The sequence below is a fragment of the Sebastes fasciatus genome, chromosome 20 (assembly GCF_043250625.1).
Source record: "Sebastes fasciatus isolate fSebFas1 chromosome 20, fSebFas1.pri, whole genome shotgun sequence".
NCBI lineage: Eukaryota > Metazoa > Chordata > Actinopteri > Perciformes > Sebastidae > Sebastes > Sebastes fasciatus.
In genome coordinates, this window is record NC_133814.1 from 20,874,627 (window position 1) to 20,893,680 (window position 19,054).

General features: G+C 44.3%; 1 protein-coding gene across 2 annotated transcripts in view; it reads left to right on the forward strand.

The window, feature by feature from the left end:
• Positions 1 to 19,054, forward strand: part of wnk4a (WNK lysine deficient protein kinase 4a) — a 49,265-nt gene that overhangs the window by 28,074 nt on the left and 2,137 nt on the right. The window contains exons 7-20 of one of the 2 annotated variants that reach the window (XM_074619744.1): positions 91 to 310; positions 1,457 to 1,817; positions 3,097 to 3,248; positions 3,831 to 3,886; positions 5,057 to 5,192; positions 5,636 to 5,752; positions 7,769 to 7,942; positions 11,287 to 11,341; positions 11,611 to 11,730; positions 13,639 to 14,447; positions 14,992 to 15,079; positions 16,861 to 17,464; positions 18,210 to 18,415; positions 18,507 to 18,601. In XM_074619744.1, coding sequence (XP_074475845.1) covers positions 91 to 310; positions 1,457 to 1,817; positions 3,097 to 3,248; positions 3,831 to 3,886; positions 5,057 to 5,192; positions 5,636 to 5,752; positions 7,769 to 7,942; positions 11,287 to 11,341; positions 11,611 to 11,730; positions 13,639 to 14,447; positions 14,992 to 15,079; positions 16,861 to 17,464; positions 18,210 to 18,415; positions 18,507 to 18,601 — 3,193 coding nt within the window. The remainder of the gene's footprint in view (positions 1 to 90; positions 311 to 1,456; positions 1,818 to 3,096; positions 3,249 to 3,830; positions 3,887 to 5,056; positions 5,193 to 5,635; positions 5,753 to 7,768; positions 7,943 to 11,286; positions 11,342 to 11,610; positions 11,731 to 13,638; positions 14,448 to 14,991; positions 15,080 to 16,860; positions 17,465 to 18,209; positions 18,416 to 18,506; positions 18,602 to 19,054) is intronic. The other variant, XM_074619745.1, reaches the window with a different exon arrangement.

Below are 19,054 nucleotides of genomic sequence, written 5' to 3' on the forward strand. Positions count from 1 at the left end.
AACGTTATTTAATGTTTTTGTGGAAACATGGTTTAAAAACTGCAAAGCTGTGTCTTAAAGCAGACGACTGATTTTCTTCCTTTGCTGCAGGTACACCATTCCGGACCTCCTGGAACACCCCTTCTTCCAGGAGAACAATGGCGTGCACGTGGAGCTGGCGGAGGAGGACGACATGGTGAAGTCGGGCCTGAAGCTGTGGCTGCGCATGGAGGACACCAAAAAGCTCCACGGGAAGTACAAGGACAACAACGCCATCGAGTTCCTCTTTGAGCTCTACAAAGACGTGCCCGAGGAGGTGTCTCAGGAGATGGTAGGTCCGAAAGACGGTGTGTTGTGTGAGGTCAACCTTTACTGACCCAGTTTGTTGCAGCCATTAGTGAGGAAATTGAGTAATTGATCAACAGATAGCGGCGACTTCAGCCAACCCCCACATGTTCTCTGCTCTAGATTTATGATGATAGCTTTTTATAGGTTTTCTGGGGGGAAGCGTGTCTGGATATGGAGTTAGTATTGACCTTTCTTAACACATTTAAGCACCAGATTCCTCTTCACAAAAGAAAGACGGATGCAGTGTGGTTGGATGACAGCCGAGATTGGACTAATGTTTCTATAGCTAATTAGTTTCCTCCTTCAGCAAGTTCAGTTACAGATCAAAAGCCAGCTTCAAGATGTTAAGAATTCCATGAATGTTGCTGATATGGTAACTTTTGAATACAGGCTAACATCAAATCACAGAGTCTGACATTATTAGCGAAACAGAAATTTCTTTTTGAGTTATCCGTCTTTTGACCCCAAACAGCGAGTGCAGCCTCGCTAATGCACCTCGGCGTCATCATGCTTCTTCTTTTTACGGCTCTGCTATGACAGCAGAAACTTTGAAATACGTTCCGGCACATAAAGAGAGCGCCTCGCGGAGTGTGTCAAGGGCACGGCTCAACATTTAATCATCAGTGGTTCGTAATGTGAGAGCGTGTCTCAGGAAGCAGCCGAGGTCACGTCTTTAATAATATAATGGCTCTCTTGCTTGTTACAAAACAGGCCCTTATGTCCTCCGTCCGCAGAGGTCACTTTTAATGAAAATGCACGCCACAATTCCTTACTTGTTTACCTCTTTGTGGTAAGTTTTCATCAAGATCAAATTTGGTATCAGCGGGGGACATCTAGTACTGTAATCTGACTATGTGTTGAGAGGCAGGTTCGGACTGAGTGTCCCACTCTGCCAGGCTGGGTGTCACAAGAGGCCGTGCGAGACAGAAGAATGCAGTCTGTGTGCGTCAGTTTTACAAAATAAATGTTGTCACATCAAAGGACTGACTGTTGATGCCACAGCTTGCGTGATCAGGTCACTAAGTGCAACAACCCTGCGCAAATTGTCCACACATTGCGGGAACACACTATGGACCGTGACCGATGCACATGTTGTGCCCTGACCGTTTCTGTGTGTTGTGTTATGCAGGTTGTTCTTGGCTTTGTGTGTGAGGCAGACTTCAAGCTCGTGGCCAAGGCCATACGGGACAGGGTGGCGACCATCAAGCGGCACAGGGAGAAGCTGAGGCGGCAGGCGGAGGAGCGGAAGAAGAAGCAGGAGCGAGAAGCTATAGAAGAAGAAGCAGGGACTCACTCTCCTTTGCCTAAAGTCGGAGACCTCGTCGCAAGAGAGTCCCCGACCCCGGCGCTGCCCCCTCCGGCCCCCATCCAGTCCCCCGTCACCAGCTCCGTGGACTCTGGAGTCAGCTCCAGCTACCCTGCAGAGCCAGAGGAGCCCGAGGCAGACCAGCACTTCCACATCCGCCACAACAGCTTGTCCTCTGCTAACTGTGAGCCGCCTCATATAACATCACATACCATAAAATGTCTGTAGGCTATCCCCATCTGTGGTGGCTGTAAAGTTTTCAGTTCAGCTTTTTAGCCTCATAAAACACTTTTAAAACAATCAATCAATCAATAAATCAAATGCTCTGACAAAAAAAAGAAAAAAATCCCGTATCTGTGGCTGTCACGGGACTGTAATAAACCCGCCCAGCCATTTCATTCGGCCCAACATTCAACAGCTGTGAGTACTAACAACAGCCATGTTAGTTGTTTACGTTCATAATGATAATAGTGGGGGAGTGGCTTTGGAGGGACGCCTGAAGCGATGGATTTTCGCTAGATGTAGTGACTTTTTGAGCCAGTGCTGCTTGCTACTTTCATTTGAAAAGAGTTGGCATTACTCATTTTTAAAATCTAGTGTACTCTTGCTAGTTTCTCAACATTACCAACCCTACCTTCAAGTACAGTACTAGAGTGAATATGTAAGAGATAATGTACAGCGAGCTGGTCTTGCATTACCCTGAAGGGGGTTTATTTCACAACAATGACCCGTTAGCTGTACATTATTCTCCTTATTACATTATTCTCCTTATTACACGGCTACAATCGATAATTTGACACAAAAATGGTCCTCCAGAGTCCGACATCAGAACTGTGTCCTTAGCGACGGTCTGTTATTCATAGCAACGGTCTGCTATAATGAAATAACAGACCGTAGAACGCCGTGATTGACCAATCAGAATCGAGTATTCAACAAAGCCGTGTAATAAACTTAGTGACATTTCGCCACTGCATACTATAACTCACAAGTTTCAGTCACATGTGCATCAGATGAGCCTGTCAAAGTTAAACTTACGACCTCTCGATTTGTTCCCGTCATCATGAACTCCGGAGACAGTTGTTTTTCGCTGCTTTAGCTTAACTTGAGTGCTGAGCAGAGAGCTGCTCTGATCTCAGAGCTCATGGGAGAGGCGTACAGTGAAATGTGAAACTGTGGAGAACTAAATTATTCAGCCCCTGTAAGTCTTATCTCATGCTGTGCTGTAGTTATTGAATATTTCTCAGTTTTTATCTGAAACAACAGCACAGATATTAAATAAATTTGCCAGTGTGGCTCCAGAGCAGTTTAATCCACAGTGAAGGAGTTTTTATTGTTTGTGTGTGGGGGGTATGTCTCAGTTTGGGGTCGGTCGATGTGTTGTTTCAGGTCGTGTGTGTGTGTGTACGGTACAGTTAGTGTCAGTTGGTCACATGCTAATGGCTTATGTGCTTTTGTTGAAACAGCTGACTGCGAGACGGACGGCTATATGAGCTCTTCTGGGCTTCAGGACCCGCTGGAGGCCGGCAGCTTCAACTCGCCTGCGACCCCTCCCACCACGCACACCAACCCCCCGGTCGCAAACGGTCTCCCCATCCCAGCCCTCCGCTTCCCCTCGGTGAGTGGCCTTGACACGGAGCTTGTCATCAAAGTGGAGGCGGGAAGGAAGACTTTACGAGACCTCCTTCATCAACATGGCTCAGTCTAATACAGTGCTGACAGAGAGATATGTAAACAGTGTGTAGTCACATCATTGGAGAGAAACACCTGACAATAATCTGATATCATAACTCACCGCTAATTAACGAATAGCTGATCATCCTCTGGAGACAACGAAAGTCTGAACTAGGCGACCCATCCAATAGTTTAATTAATGATTAATAATAATAATGATAATGATCTAGTCTAGACCAAAGTTGTGCAGTATTGCCATGCCTGATTAAAAACCATGACCACATAATGCGTACTTTAAAGCAAATTAAGGAATTTCAATTGAGGAATTTTATGGTTAATTAATGCATAAGTAATGCCACATTCCGATTATGTTGACATAACTGGTTTGAAGTAAATCGCATACATCAGTATGTGGAAAATGTTTCCAGGCTACTATCTTGTATTAAAGCTTCAGAAGAAGAAGAAGAAATCAATGAAAGTCTTTAATCCACGTTCTTCTCACCACTTCCCTCGTTTCTATTCACAGAGTATTGCAGTATCCAACAACATAGAGCCGAGCGGCTTCAGCTCTCCTGTGGACAGGTAACGTTCTTCTGCCTTCTCAACATCCAAGCAACAATAGAGTTCAATAGTCCCGTCTTTGTTTCAGTTAGAGGCCTGAAAATCAATGAGACTCTAGTAGAAATGTCTGGTCTTCCCTCTATAACTCCTCCTCCTCCTCCACATCTGTGTGGGGCTGCGACGACCAGCTTGAGGCAATCGACAGGCTCTTCTGTGTTTTCATAGCAGTGAGGCAGAGGGGACCCTCGCAGGTTTCTGTATGATGTTGTGGAGGCCCTGTTTTCCATGTTGGTGGGATGTTAACAGAGAGAGCGGCTTTATTCTTAGCATGAGAGCTGACAATAGACGAGCAGATTGTGTGTGTGTGTGTGTTGTCATCTGGGCTCCATCTTCTGTTCTAAGGTCACAAATAACGATTTTCACTTTAGAGCTGCAGTAGGTAGAATTGGAGCAAGTATTATTAAAAAAAGTTATTGTTATAAAACTGTTACTATATCCTGACAGTAGTGCATGAGACATTCACAACAGCTTAGGCGTGCACTATTTAGGATCCATTAATAAATTCTTCCTCTGAGAAAAGCCTCAGATTACTGATGAGCAGAACTGCATTTCATCATCACTTGCAATATCAACGCAAGTTGTATAATCTTACTTTGTTTGATTTCCATTTGCTCAGTGAAAACAGGCTTTACCTTGAACTGAAGTTACCCGAGAGGTGGAGTTTTTTAAATAGAGACTGGCGGACGCTGCCAACCAGTAGGCCTGTAAATGTTTGCAGCCTGTGTTGGAGAGGTGGGCGGAGGAGAGTCGGTGACCGCAGCAATCCAAAAAGACCCAGGAGACGCAATTAGCTGAACCAAAGCTTTTAATAAAATACGCTGAATGTTCTCCGCTTCTCTGAAACCTAAAACTCGTTCATTGTATAAATACAACAGATCACATGGACGTGCTGCTTCTGAACAGTTCTCCTTAAACTGCATTGTTTACACCCGAGAGACATGCCACTGTAACACATCAAGACTTTATTTGACACTTCAGAGTGCTGTTTATTATTATGTGTGATGTAAAGATAATCAGCCATGATGGATGTTCAGTTGTTAAAGATGATGAATTTACTTTCAAATTGCCTGAGGAATGTTTTAATGGCTTTTTGGGGTTGTATTTTCTAATCAGTAATGTATTTCTCCGCAGCTACGCCTCCGATGTGACGTCAGGCTTGAGTGACGGCTACGAGGGCCTATCGGAGAAGAACGAGAAAACGGCTGCGAGGCGGACAGCTGGGAAACTGTTCAGGAGGAGGGCGCGCTCTAGGCTGCGCATCACAGGGGTACAGTAAATCAAAAGTTTTGTTTAATTACGACGCTGCAAAAGCACATCGTAAACAAATAAATCAACCGGCTGGATGATTTGAATTAATCATTTTATTTATGAGGCTGCGGTGAAGCTCCACCCGGGTTGCGTTATCAGTAGCTTTGCTGTTCTTCCCCCGGCAACCGCAGTACATTTCTCTTCTGATCAGGACACTCTGTGGTCTTTTAACGAGCCTGTTTAGATTGGAGGCAGAGACAAACAGATCATGCATAACCACACGTGCATACAGTGGTGCAAAGAGTGCACAGTACAGACATAAACGCACTGATTTTTACAGTAGATTTGCTCACACACACACACACATGCATACAAAAACACAATGTTCCTTTGTGTTGCTCAGTGTTTTAGAGGGTAAACAGACACACCTGTCTTTACCATTGATCCTGTCCGTCTCTGCAGCTGTCTGATAAAGTGGACCGGGTCGTGGAGTGTCAGCTGCAGACGCACAATGACAAGATGGTGACCTTTAAATTTGACCTGGATGGAGATAATCCTGAAGACATCGCTGCTGTCATGGTGAGTCCTTAATGATCAACAGGTACCACATTCAGACTGTCAATGATAAAACACTTATTAACTTTAGCTGTGAATGGTATTGATTTTTTGTGAAATTTTGGCTTTGGACCAAGTAACAATTGATTAGATATTGGTGGTGATTTTGATCTGGGATATCCACCATTGGATAATTGTAAATGTTAAAACGTGTGTGAAACAGTAGGACAAGTAGAGAAAAGTCATATCGATTATACAGAAATATCTACCTAAAGTTTGATAACGTTATCTACTGAAAGCTACAGGTCATACCAAACCGAGTTAGGCTGTAGCGGCAAAAAAACCTGAGTATATTGAATTGAGCAATGGTAGTTTAACTTTGTAAGAAGGTGTTGTATTGTCTTTCAAATGCCACATAATCTCACTTTATATTAGATGGCAGATAATCCTAAATACAACATGCATGGTAGTCATTTAACTTCTTGGATCCCCACGGACACACCGGTGGGAAAGTCATTACAAACTGTGCAGCCAAATTTTGCTCACATTATTTTAAATTCTAGGGGAGATCTCAAAGTTTCCAAAGATACCAAATGTGTCGGGCTGAATTTTGGTGAAATGTGTATAAAAGTATGCACAAGATATCCATGATATTTCCATTTGATTGAATATTGCAGCCATAAATACATGGAGGTTTTCACTGAGTGTAAACATCATGAAGAGCTGGAACAGAATCTATATAATACTGTCAGACAGTGTGTATGTTTTCCACGTTAAAGCCAACTAAGGAGAAATGAAGGGGGCGTTAAGGGTTATGTAATCAGTCTTTTAGCGACTGAATCTTCCAGACCTTTATAGGATACAGAAATAAATAAATGAAGTCACTCTGTCAGCTGATAAGTCTGGCACACTCCTCTATCTCAGCCGAACGTACACATGATTCATCCTGCTTCCACTTAACAGCTTTGTGTTTGTCGACCCTATCTCTGGCTGATATTGTATCAAACTTTCTGTGCAGTGAGTGACGCAGGTGAGCAGCTCCGTCCCCCCACCCCCGCCTCGTAACTGTCTTCACTAGAGGCTGGAGCGTTGAGAGGTGGCGTACATGCACGAGCCTGTGAGAGCGAGGCGTGATGAGGCAACAGCACGTCCTGTTTTTCCTGACTAAAAAAAACACAGTGGGCTTTTGTTTACGGAGTCTTGGCGCAGCATGGGTGCTGTTTGGCATCACAACAGCCCCCGTCGTTCTCAGTTCAGGGTTTTTAAATGAGCTAAATTATGCCATGCTGACAGGAACCGGTCACCGCGCCCCAACCCACAATTCACAGTAGCTCTCAGAAATGCATGAATATGCAAAACTTAAAACCTCCTCTGACAAACTGCTGTATTGTGGATTCACATGAGATGATTTATGCGTTTCTTTTTCCAAATAATAAGCATTAGCTGAGGGGACGTGTTGTTTGTCTCACAAATAAACAACAAGTATGTCTTGTAATCCCAGACGCATGTATTCTTCTATCTATTCCTTTACAGTGGTGGAAAGTAACTAAGTACATTTACTCTAGTAGTGTGTAACATTTCAGGGGATCTGTTTGCAATAATGGAATATAATATTCATAACTATGTTTTCATTAGTTCTCCGACACGCTTGTGAAACTGCAGTAACGTGAGCATAGAGTGCAAAACCGTGTTACCGGCAGTCGCCGTCTCACCTTGTTGTTCCTAAAGTAGTGTTATTATGGTAAGGATGGCCTCTGAGTGAGGCGAACAGCGTTTACCTCCCGAGGAGGTCTGAGTATGGTTCGTTTCAGAGGGGTCTGAGTTCTTTTGGACTAATCGCTCTGAGTTTGTTTGGAGGGCTGAAAGGGACCAAGTGTGAAAGCACCCTAAAATGAGTGATTGCAAAGTGAAGCAGGAAAGCTGTTCTATACAACTGGGCCTCTAAACCTAATGGAAAACTGGCCATGGTCAGTTCTGCAGAACTGACTATATAGAAGTAAGTAAAGCATCTAAATACTTCTTCGTCTTTTTGTCTTCAAGGTGCACAACGAGTTCATCCTGCCATCGGAGAAGGAGGGCTTCATCCACCGCATGGGCGACATCATCAAACGGGCCGAGGCTCTGATGGCCAAAGAGCATCCGCTCATCTCCAACGGGCACCGGCTCCCCCAGCCCGCTTTCCACAACGGCGTTAACTCGTTGTCTTCCTCACAGGTCAGCAGCAGCACATCTACGTCACAGCTTTATTAGATGAGAACAAAGGAAGTAACTGAGTGTTTGACTGTACCGTCATAAATCAGCTATAGCGTGTCTAGCTGTGCTTATCCAAGGCCGACCCATAAATCTGGAGCTAATGTAGGGTAGTGCTTCCTCCACTGTCCATAATCCCTCCTGACGCTTGCCCTTAAAGATCCTGGGTTAAGTGTTCTTAAAGCAACCTGAGGTACTTCTTTAATTTACAACATAATGTTACTAAAAGCACTAAGGTCATAAATCACACATTTATTTGTTAAAACCCTTTCCAGTGCTTACACCATAATTAACTTTCCAGCACATTTGCCCAGATTGAACGGGTAAAATTATTTATGATTGGATTACTTAAAGCAGCAGTGGGAAGAAATGGAGCAAATATGATTAAATAAATAAAACGGTCGCTATGTCCTGACAGTAGTGCATGAGACAGGTGATCTGAATAAGATCGTGTCCACCGGTGTCCTCCGGTGTCCTCCGGTGCTCCTAATGGCATCTGCAGGATTTTACAGACCGGAGGAAAACAACCAATCAGAGCTGATGATGATGTTTTCAGGAATATCTTGTAGTGAACTGTTTAGCTGTAAAATGAGAAAGTTTGTGACCTGGCATCCATGTTGAGATCAGTTGAGGAAATACCAAGCACCGCCCACCAGCCGGAGCACAGCCAATAGGAACGCTCTCTCTGAAATGACCTGTAATTGGTCAAAGTCTCCCATCACAGAGATTTTTTAAAGCCTGAAAACCGAGCCATGAGGAGGTGCAGAAGTCTAGTTAGGTTATTCTGGAATTTTTGCCCAATGATGCCAAAAATATCCCGCCTCCCCCGGCCTTAAGCCTTTCTGATTTAACATTCTGTGGAACTGTAAAATGAAAAACAAAAAGAGTTGTTCAGAGCCGTGCCATCCTCTACAAGATAAGACCTAATACCTAATCAGATACAGTATGTCTGCTCAAAGGAAAGGCAGCGTTTGTTCTGCCAGGATATGTTCCACCCTGCGGAACACAACGAACAAAATCTCCTTGTGCCTTTCAGTGAAAATGATCTTAAGATTTTCATGAATGATGGAGAAAAGAATAATGTGCAGTTTCATGTGGGACAAGTAAGAGCAGTAAACCTCTACCGCCAATTATCTACCTTGCTTCCGACCCGTTGGCTACATAATTACCCTGAACCACTGTGGACAAATCTGTGCTGGCTCCACTCCAGCACCTGATTAAAAACACTGCATGGACCACATCCCCCAAGACTCATTATGGCCGCTCTCCCCCGCACTGTCCCAGCCAAAAAAACAGATCAAGCCAGTCGAGTTAAAGGAGGAATCCACAGAGACTATCTATCTGGCTCTTGTAACTCTGAGGCTATTCTGAGAGGTTTGGGAGGAGACACTGTGTGTAAATGGAGCTTGACTACCTCGAAAGCCTTGCTTGTCTAGCTGTTCCTTATTTGCTCTAACCACCGCTTGAAGAGCAACACTAATAGTCTGCAGCCGTGCTAGCAGCTCTGTGAGGCTGCACTTACTTAGTGCATGCTTTGAGCTAAATGCAAACATAATGACGGAAAAGCAGCTACTCTGTTTACCACTTTCACAATCTTAATTTAGCTTGTTTGCATGTAAACATTCGCTCATTAGCACTAAACAAGTACAGCTGCGCCAATCCATCTAGAAGATAATGAGATATTTAACTGAATAAATGAAAACTTTGGAGGAAAACTGGCTAGAAGAAAAGTCAGGGGATCACCAAAGTCATTAGGATTCATCCTCTGGGGACCAGGAATGTCTGTGCAAAACGTCATGCCGATCCATCTAAAAGTTGTTGAGATATTTCACAGACGGACATAAAGAAATCAGCGGAGAAAAATCTGTTTCTTCGCCTCTCAGATTTTGCAGATGGAGCCAGATTAAAGCGGCAATTTATCCATTTATTGTTGCCGTTAAATTACTTTCACAAACTGTCCTCGTAGACACGCATAAAGACGTAATAATAGTTATATTAAATGGTTAATAACATGCGATTTATTATGGAAACAGCTCCTCACAAACTAACAATAAATTCTTTACGACCATCTTAACTTTATTGTCCACTTAATACATGCTGTACTGACCTGAGGTCAGGCCTCAGGGTCACCTACATCATCTGAAATCTGGTTACAGGCTAATAAATTGCATTATGGGAAGTGTAGGATCTGTTGTTTTTTTGGAGCTTGACCCATATTGGGGACTAAAATTTATGATATCTCATCCCGGCCTCTTCTGCATTGATTTTGTCCATTCTGCTTTTATGCCTCCACAGCGGCAACAACCGTAGCTGGAGACATTATGTTTTCGGGTTGTCCATCCATCCCATTCTCTTGAACATGATATCTCACAGAGTTCCTATGCAGTATGGAAAAGTATGGAATTTGATTTTAGTAATCTCCAGGTCTGGATAAGTTTGGAAAAACATTTCTGTTTCCAGACTATTGCCCCATTCTGTTTTCTAGAATATGAAATTCAGAATTTCTAAAAATATATTGAGCATACGGCAGCAGAGTGTTTTTCATGGCGTTTAGTACAGCCAGTGCAGCCAGAAGTTTTACTACTGTGTGAAAGCGCTTGCCAGAGCGAGCTCGATGTTGTTGAAAGCAAGGCAAGAAGTAGGCAATGACGTGAACGCACACTCCTACGCAGAGCTACCTCTATGCCTGTACGTCACAGCCAGGGGCCGGCGTGTTCATATAGGCAATAGCCTAGGGCAGCAAAATGTGGGCCAACTACTCGTTGTGAGCTAAATAACAATAGAAATATAATAATAAAAAGGAACCAAAAACTGCCTGTCAGACTGGAAATACTGAGGGGGATACGAACGGCCCCTCCTAATCTGGTCCTGGGATGGATTTCTGTCCCAGTCTGTCCCTGTTGTTGTAAAGATATTTGACAGTGGAACGTCATGCAACTTTCTGCATAGGGCTGTAGACTGAACTCCACTTCTTATATACAGACTTTGGCACTAACTCAAGAATTCATGTGCTAATTATGACGATTTCACACAAATGTCTAACAGGATCAAATGATGACGTTTTGGACCGACATGGATCTAAACCGCAACTGAGGCATACAACTGCGAGGCGGTAATTCTGTGTCACAGAACCCTGCAGCAGCAGGCATGATAGATGTTACACTAAGTAGTGCTACATTAATATGAAGTTAATACTGTCCAGTCCGGCTTCTACCCACCTATTAGTGCTGGTTGAGCTTTGTGCTGCAGCTGAATCATGTTGTGGTTAGAAGTGGTGATTGAGTTTTATCAAATGTGCTCTCTTCCAGCCTAATCTGCACAGTCACACCCTGCCTCGAACACTCTCCTCCTCTTCTCTGCCTGGTAAGTCTCCTGTCTGCTCTTAATTCACCCATTTAAGAGGATAATTTGATGCTCGGGGAGATTATATATGATATGAATGAAGCGAATGAATGTTTTACGGTAGAGCTAGGCCGCCTGCCAGTCTGTAATCACGTCATGAAAGTTTGACATTCATCAGAGTGAACTGCATAACAGCATGTCAGATTAACTTGCATGTTTTTCTTTTTAACTGTGCATGATAATTGTGTGTGTACATCCATCCCCTCATGCATGTGTGATTCTTGTCGTAGACTTCTGTGTGGCTAACCAGAGCGTAGGGGTATGTGGCCCCAATGGAGACGTCTTCAGTGCAGACATTACTTCACCCGGGCGACCTCTATTACGCTCGCAGTCTTTCCACAGCGGCCCAGGTAAATAGCCCTCCGGCCCTCCCTCTGGTCCCTACGTGAAGAGGCAGAGCATTGTTTACTGTTTCAGCACACTGAAAAATTGTTGCAGTCCTTTGGCAAAGAATAAGTCAAAGCTCAGCTACCTCATAAACCCCCCCTTCCCCTTCTCACGGCCCGTTCTTGGTATTGTTCAGACATGGCGCCATCCGCCATCCCTACACCTCAAAGCCTTCGTCTGTGTCTGCTTTGCAGCAGGGCCTCTTGGGTAATTACCTCACCTGAAGGGCGCCTTTTCTGGCTTTTAGGGAGCTGTGAATGCTGTCGCTGTGAAGCATGAGCTTTTCTCCAGTGCTGCGATAGTCGGCAACATCTGTTTGCCAGCACAAACTCCTATAGACTTTCCAAGAAAGCCTCCTCCCCACCGTCGCCGTCTGCTTCCCCACAGGAGGGGCATTTGATCGCGATCAAAGAACACATATCTTCCATATGTCCCCTGTACTGTATCTGAACACTCTCATTCCCTCTGGTCCCCTCTCCGCTGCACGTCCACTGCATGGTCGCTTGCGCAATGCTCCTTGGCCGCCCGCCACCCTCACAGAGTGTTGCCTAACCTATGTTTCCGTCAGCATGGAAAAAAGTAGAGGCTGGTTTGCATCATCAGGAACAGGAGGTGTGGTTTATAACTGTGGAGCCATTGTTGAGGTAAATGTCAAATCAATGGATGAGGCTCGGGTATTGGCGTCCTCAACTGTTCCCCAAGGAGTGATGTCGGCATCCAGACTACTTTAATCTCACTTTAAACCTCCCCAAAAAAAAGTTGTGTACGCGCACGTGTGTTCTATTTAAACTCCTCGGAAATGTCTTCCCTCACAGCCGTGTAATGCCCGGTGTGCAACCGCTCCGGCTTACGAACGCAATTATAGTCGGATGTTTGTTTTAAACAAAACGTCTTTGTTCACCATGGAAACACATTATTTGAAAGTACGGGAAAGATTTATGCTCCACATGGCGTACGTCTTGGCAGGAAGAAGTAGACTGACCGAGAGAGGAAGAATGAGTGAGCTAACTTGTCTCCACTGACACTGTGCAGGGGGGGGGTCTCATTTAAAATTACACGTATTACAAGGGCTGACGCTAGTGCTTTGAAGCTTCGACTGTTGCCATGGTAATCGACCTCCATGACCTCCTATATATATATAAGTATGTAATAATAATGTACAAATCCCAAAATAGCCCATGAAATAAGGACTAATCCCACAACATTATTCATTATTCATATTCAACATTAATTATTTTAAACTATTCTCAGACGGATATCGTTGCGTGGCGTGGCGTTGCGTGGCGTGGCGTTGCGTGGCGTTGCATGGCGTGGCGTGGCGTGGCGTGGCGTGGCGTGGCGTGGCGTTGCACTGCGAAGCTTCGAATACCTTCGAATATTTCTCCCCAAAGCTTCGAAGCCCAAAAATGTCATTCATAACAGCCCAATTTATTAGTCGTTCTGATTAACAAACGTCTAACTTTATTGCACGTTGTACGCCAAGAAAACTATTCTCCACAATTGGAAATCCAGACACCTACTCTCTATAAAACAATGGTTGAACCTCCTCTCAGAACGTATATCATTAGAGCAAGTCTCTGCCAAACAAAATAATCAAATCACGGAATTCAAAAACATTTTCTCATATCTGATCCCGCCTCTTAATCTGCCGCCCCGTCACTACTATCATCTTCATATAACAGTCCCACCCTTTTCCTATACCCAATTTTACACAGTTAAAAAAATATATTTTCTATGTCTCTGTTCTATGTTTGTCAGTCATGTTTTCTGTCATTGTTGATGTTTGTCAAAAAAAAAACACTTCATTGTACATGTTTTTCTTCTCCCATTAAAAATACTAATTAATTTTTTTTTTTATCTTTGTCTTCCAGGGTCTCCCCTCCATTATCAGCACAACCCTGCGTCTCTCCTGCCGCACCACCAGCACTACCACTTGCCCTACATGGGCCACAGTCACTTCCCGTTCCCGTACCCCGGCTCTCCGGGTTCCCCCAAGCCAGGCCTCCATCCTCCCCTCACACGAGTCGCCAGTACCCCGGCCTTCTCCTCTGTTCCCTCCCCAGCCCCCGGCTCCCAAAGTCCTCACAATGAGACCCCGAGCCCTGTCAGCAGTGATGGTGTCACCTTGTCCCCATCTTCCCCTCAGCATCCCAACATGTGGCCCCCCCACACGCAGCCCCTGTTTTCCTTAGCGAATGTCATCTCCATGGCCATGAGCATGGCCCAGTCTTTCATCCCTCCTTCGAGCATGCCCGCCCAGGGGATGTCCCCCTATCCAGGCTTCCACCTCCAGCTACCCCCCACTCACATGACCCAACAGTCCGGTTACCCCTCCATCTACCCACAACATTACCAGACCTCAGAGGCCCCTTACATCTACCACAGCCCTGAGAGTATGCCTCTAATGGATGGTTTTCCTCAAAGCAGTCATCCAAACTGGCTTCATACTGTCTCTCCACCTTCTCTGCCTTCCACTCCTCCACCGGTTCCTCAGGAGCCTTTCCAGCAGCCGGTTGGACTCTACAGTCCCCCCACCAGTCCCCCCAACCTGAGCCAGGAGGACAGTCTCCACAGTTATGTGGCCTCATACCTGGTGCCGGTTCAAGTCCAGGATGAACCCAAATCAGAAGTGTCCAGTTCAGATCTTTCCCCGTCACCCCCAGAGAGCCCAGAAAGCACTGTGAGTCACCATCACTTACTTTTTCCTCACCTTCTCTCAGATGAGATCCCTTTAAAATGACATTGTGTGCATGCAAATTAGAAATGATTAATTGATTAGTTAATTGACAACAAAAAATGTGATGATTGATTTATCATTTAAGTACATTTTCAGACCAAACATTTACCGATTCCAGCTTCTGAAATGTGAGGATTTGCCCTTTTTCTCTATTTTAAATTAAATTAGTGCTGAAATGATTAATCAATTAATTAATTAGTTAAGTAGTCCAACTTTTTCTATCCAAATACCTCAACTCTAAGTATCTGCCAATACCAGTTACCAATCCATTATGTGTGCTCTGTTTTCCCCTCATTTAAAGTCTGTGTACTTCCCTGTGTGGAACACATTTGGATCATTTTCTCTAAGCGAGCATCAGGCCAGAGATTTCTGAGTTGGAGGCCGGCCATGACTGTTAACTGAAACACTGAATTTTAGAACAATATTGAATATTGATTGTCTATCTGCTGTAGCACTAATACTACCAATGTTTATTCTTCCTGTCCAGTTATCATCCTTCAGCGCTCCGTTGCACCCTTCTGTACCTGAGATGAAAACCAGTACCCCCAAACCAAAAGCCTCCTCTACTGAATCTGGTATGAAATAATTCTGTTTATGTTCTCATGTTCCTGCAACACCTAATGTGTTGTATGTTACTGGCCAGGGGGGGTGGGGGCTGGGAGAGCTGGAAAATGACATACACTGTATGATGTTTATGTTTGCACCCCAAACAAACCCTCACACATGCTTGTGTATACACACAACCACGGCCAAATCTCACACCTTTTTTTCTCCTCTGCTCCTTTTTATGATGTATTAGGTCTAAATACACTCTGATGTCTCTGTTACGGATAATTCGCCTTCTTTTTCAGTTCCCTCTCTCTTTCTCTGAGCCGCATCCTCGGTGACATTATCACCTATTAGCGGTGCCTCAGGAGCCATTGCGTAACGGCGAGTCTGGATGTAATGTTCCATTCAAAACCAACACAAACCTAGGCGTCATTGCGGCTCTGCCCACCGGCACTGGCCAATCAGGGAGCAGCCGCGCTCGTTACGGGCCTCTCCTCCCATATCCACGCCTGTCGGTGTTTATACCCTCCTCAGGAGCCCACATTCAACAGAGTCCCTCTGTTTTAGCAGGCATAGACCCAAACACTGTCTGTGATCACTGTAAGGGGGACACGTAGTGGAAGAACTGAGGCACTGCAGCATTTTAAACCCTGTGAGTGCATACAGTGACTCAAACTGTTTGTGTCACTTATATGTAACTCCATCACACTTATCAGTAATTAAGGCTCTATAGAGGACATCCTCCTATACAGGAAGATTTCTGTTTTAGGAAATAAGACACTGTAGCCCCGTTTCCACCGCAGGAATCTTCCTCAAAACTAAGAACCTTTTAAGGAACTCTGATTGTTTCACGGCGTTAACAATCTAAAGCACAAATAAATAACCCTCAAACACTCAACAGATGATTTACCGTGGAGACAGTTCATTTTCCTCCGCTGCATTTCAGTAAATATCGTTGAAGAGAGACAAAACTGTTTTTTCTCCAGTCTGTTTTTTTAGATGAAACAGGCGGCTTTTTCATACGCCAGCGGACTAATTTGCCTAATCTTCACAGGACTTTAAAACTGCGGTGGAAACGCAGACAACAGTGGGCTGAAGTAACCTTTTAGTTCCTTGAAAAGTAGTTCCTCGGGCTAAAAGTTCCGGGAACATTTGGAGGAAACCCAGCTAATGAAAGTGATACCAAGGCACACACAAAGCCTGGACGTCAAGACAGATTAGGGCTTTGTTTTGATGATCAATCAGCTCTGATCAGATTACAGAACAATCAGTGATTGGCTGTCTCTCATATAAATTGACCGTCCAGGTGTTACAGCTTCTGATTCATGGACATTAGTAGAGGGAATGCTGCCACTTACTAGAATTAATAATATAATGTCTTTCTTTTTTTTTTCTTTTTTTTAAATCTATATATTATAAGTAAATTTAGATACTTTATCAGGTTATTTATATGTTTTTATCTTAAAGGTAACTAGTCAAGGTGTTTATAAAAATGCCAGCTGGATTTTTTGTAGAGCATTTACTCAAATCGACTTTATTTATGAAGCACCTTTCATACTATCATGCAGCCCAAAGTGCTTCACAGGGCAAGATTAAAACAAAACAATAAATAGACTAAAAATGATGACAATAAAATGTAACTAGAATAAATAGGCTCAAGTAGGAAAACCAATGATTAAGACTTAAAAACTCAGGCAATAAATGACGAGGCACTTTAAGTAAAAGCTAAAATATGTTTTAATGTTTCTTTTAAAAGTGTCCAGAGGTGTTGGAGCTGTAGATTAACACCTTCTCTTCTATATTACAGAAGTCCAGTCTGCACCAGTCACTGTCGGGCGATTCCAGGTGACTCCCAGCATGCACATCCCGGCGCTCGCTGTTCCAGTAACCGCCGCACCAGAGCCAGCCGACGGCGGCAGCACGCCGTCAGAGAGCAGCACCGAGGAGCAGGGCGAGTCTGAGACAAGCCTGGGCACCTCCCTCACCATGTCGCCTCCTCACCAACATCCCCACAGAGGGTCCACCACGGGGGTCCTCCAGGAGGCTGACGGGCAGGTTGGATGGACCGGGAGCCAGGAGCAGCAGCAGCAGCAGCAGGACGAGGAGGAAGGGGACGAGGAGGAGGTGGTGGAAGAGGTCGTCGGGGAACGACCGAGGACGAGGAAGAGGAGTCGGAGGAGAGCGTACAGCATGAGCCTGTTGGGAACGTCTGCGGACAGCGGCCTCTCGGTGACGAATGCTGAGATGGAGGGGAGGCTGTGGGACGGGGCGGCAGGCAGCCCGCAGTACAGCAACGCCCTTCACCATCTATGGATGACGACATACAACCGCAACGCGCCCTACATGAGCAGCGATGACTCTGACAGTGATGACGAGGACATGATGGTGGAGCTTCAGGAACTCAGAGAGAAGTGAGTGACAACAGAAACAGAGGTCAGAGGTCAACCAGATAAGGTTGAATATGAAAACACGTTCCAATGATCTCTTTTATGATCTCTGGTGAAACTTTGGGACTTCATGTTTTGGTGTAACGCAAGATTTAAGTCAAAAATTACACATGAAGTCATCATGAATTTTCTACTCTCTCTAATCTAAGTCTGTTAAATATTAAAAAACTATATTAATATCATTCATCACCATCGTCACATTGTTCATCACAATTTCCCAGAGCCCAATGTCATGTATTGGTATAATATAAATAGTCCAAATCCCAAAGATAATCAAATTATAAATGCATCAAACAGAGAAAAGCAACATATCCTCACATTTAAGAAGCTGGAACCAGCAAATGTTTGATAAAAGATGATCAAAACAATGATCAAAATTCTTGTTTGTTTTGTTGAAGAGTTGTTTCAGCACTAGGACTTTGATGCTATTTATATATATTTCTTAAATTAAGTCAAGAAAATCTAGAAAAAAAGTTTAGCCAACCATTATAAACTTTATGAGGCCTTAATTCCCTCAAATCCACATGCATAAAAACAGGAAATTACAGTAATGTAATATACATAATTTGTATGTATCTATCAATAATTTTAGACATAGTAAAAAAAAAAACGTTAAGGATTTTCAAGGACGACCTGTTTCACTGAGGTTTCCCAGCAACAAAAAGGAGCCTTCAACCACTTACATGTGCTCCTTTTTGTCCCCTCTCAGACATCTGAAAGAGGTGACGGCCCTGCAAGCCACCCAGAAGAGAGAGATTGAAGAGCTGTATGAGAAGATGGGGAAGACTCCTCCTCCAGGCATCGTCTCTCCTGCTGCTATGCTGTCCAGTCGACAGCGCCGTCTGTCCAAGGGGAGCGGCTTCCCCTCGTCCCGCAGGAACAGCCTGCAGCGCTTGGACATCTTGCCACTCCAAGGTAAGCAAAAAATATCCACTTTTATTACCTGGTATGTGACAACCTTATGTCTAAATGGGTTTTATAATATAACACACGTTTGTTCTCCCAGGTATCATTAGGAGAAACTCCCTTGGAGGCAGCAGCAGCGGCTCCCAGGATAAACCAAGCAAAGGTGTCACCTTTGCCACTGACATTAGTAGAATGGTGAGTGGACACTGGATTAATAAACTTCATATTAGTATTATTCTCCCCTTTTAAAGGGATAGTTCAGGTGTTTTGAAGTGGGGTTGTATGAGGCACTTATCCATAGTCAGTGTATTACCTACAGTAGATGGAGGTCGGCACTGGCAGGAGTTACCGACACAGGAGCAAAGCAGTGTACTGCTGTGGATGGGGCCGGCAGTAAAACACATTTTAGCCGCCTAAAAAAAATCTATATCAGTTTAAGTGTATGCTATATCTGGAATGTTTTCACAACTTTACCTTGAAGTCAGACAGCCCTTTCCAACGGGGAACTGAAGCTGTTGTATCCATCTATGCTGTCTTCAAAGCCACCAGACTCCATTGAAAAAACTGTAATTTTACTTCACAGGACATGGGGGTTGCTGCTCTACTACTGCCTCAATTGGTTAGTTTATTTGTGCTATTGTGTGACTT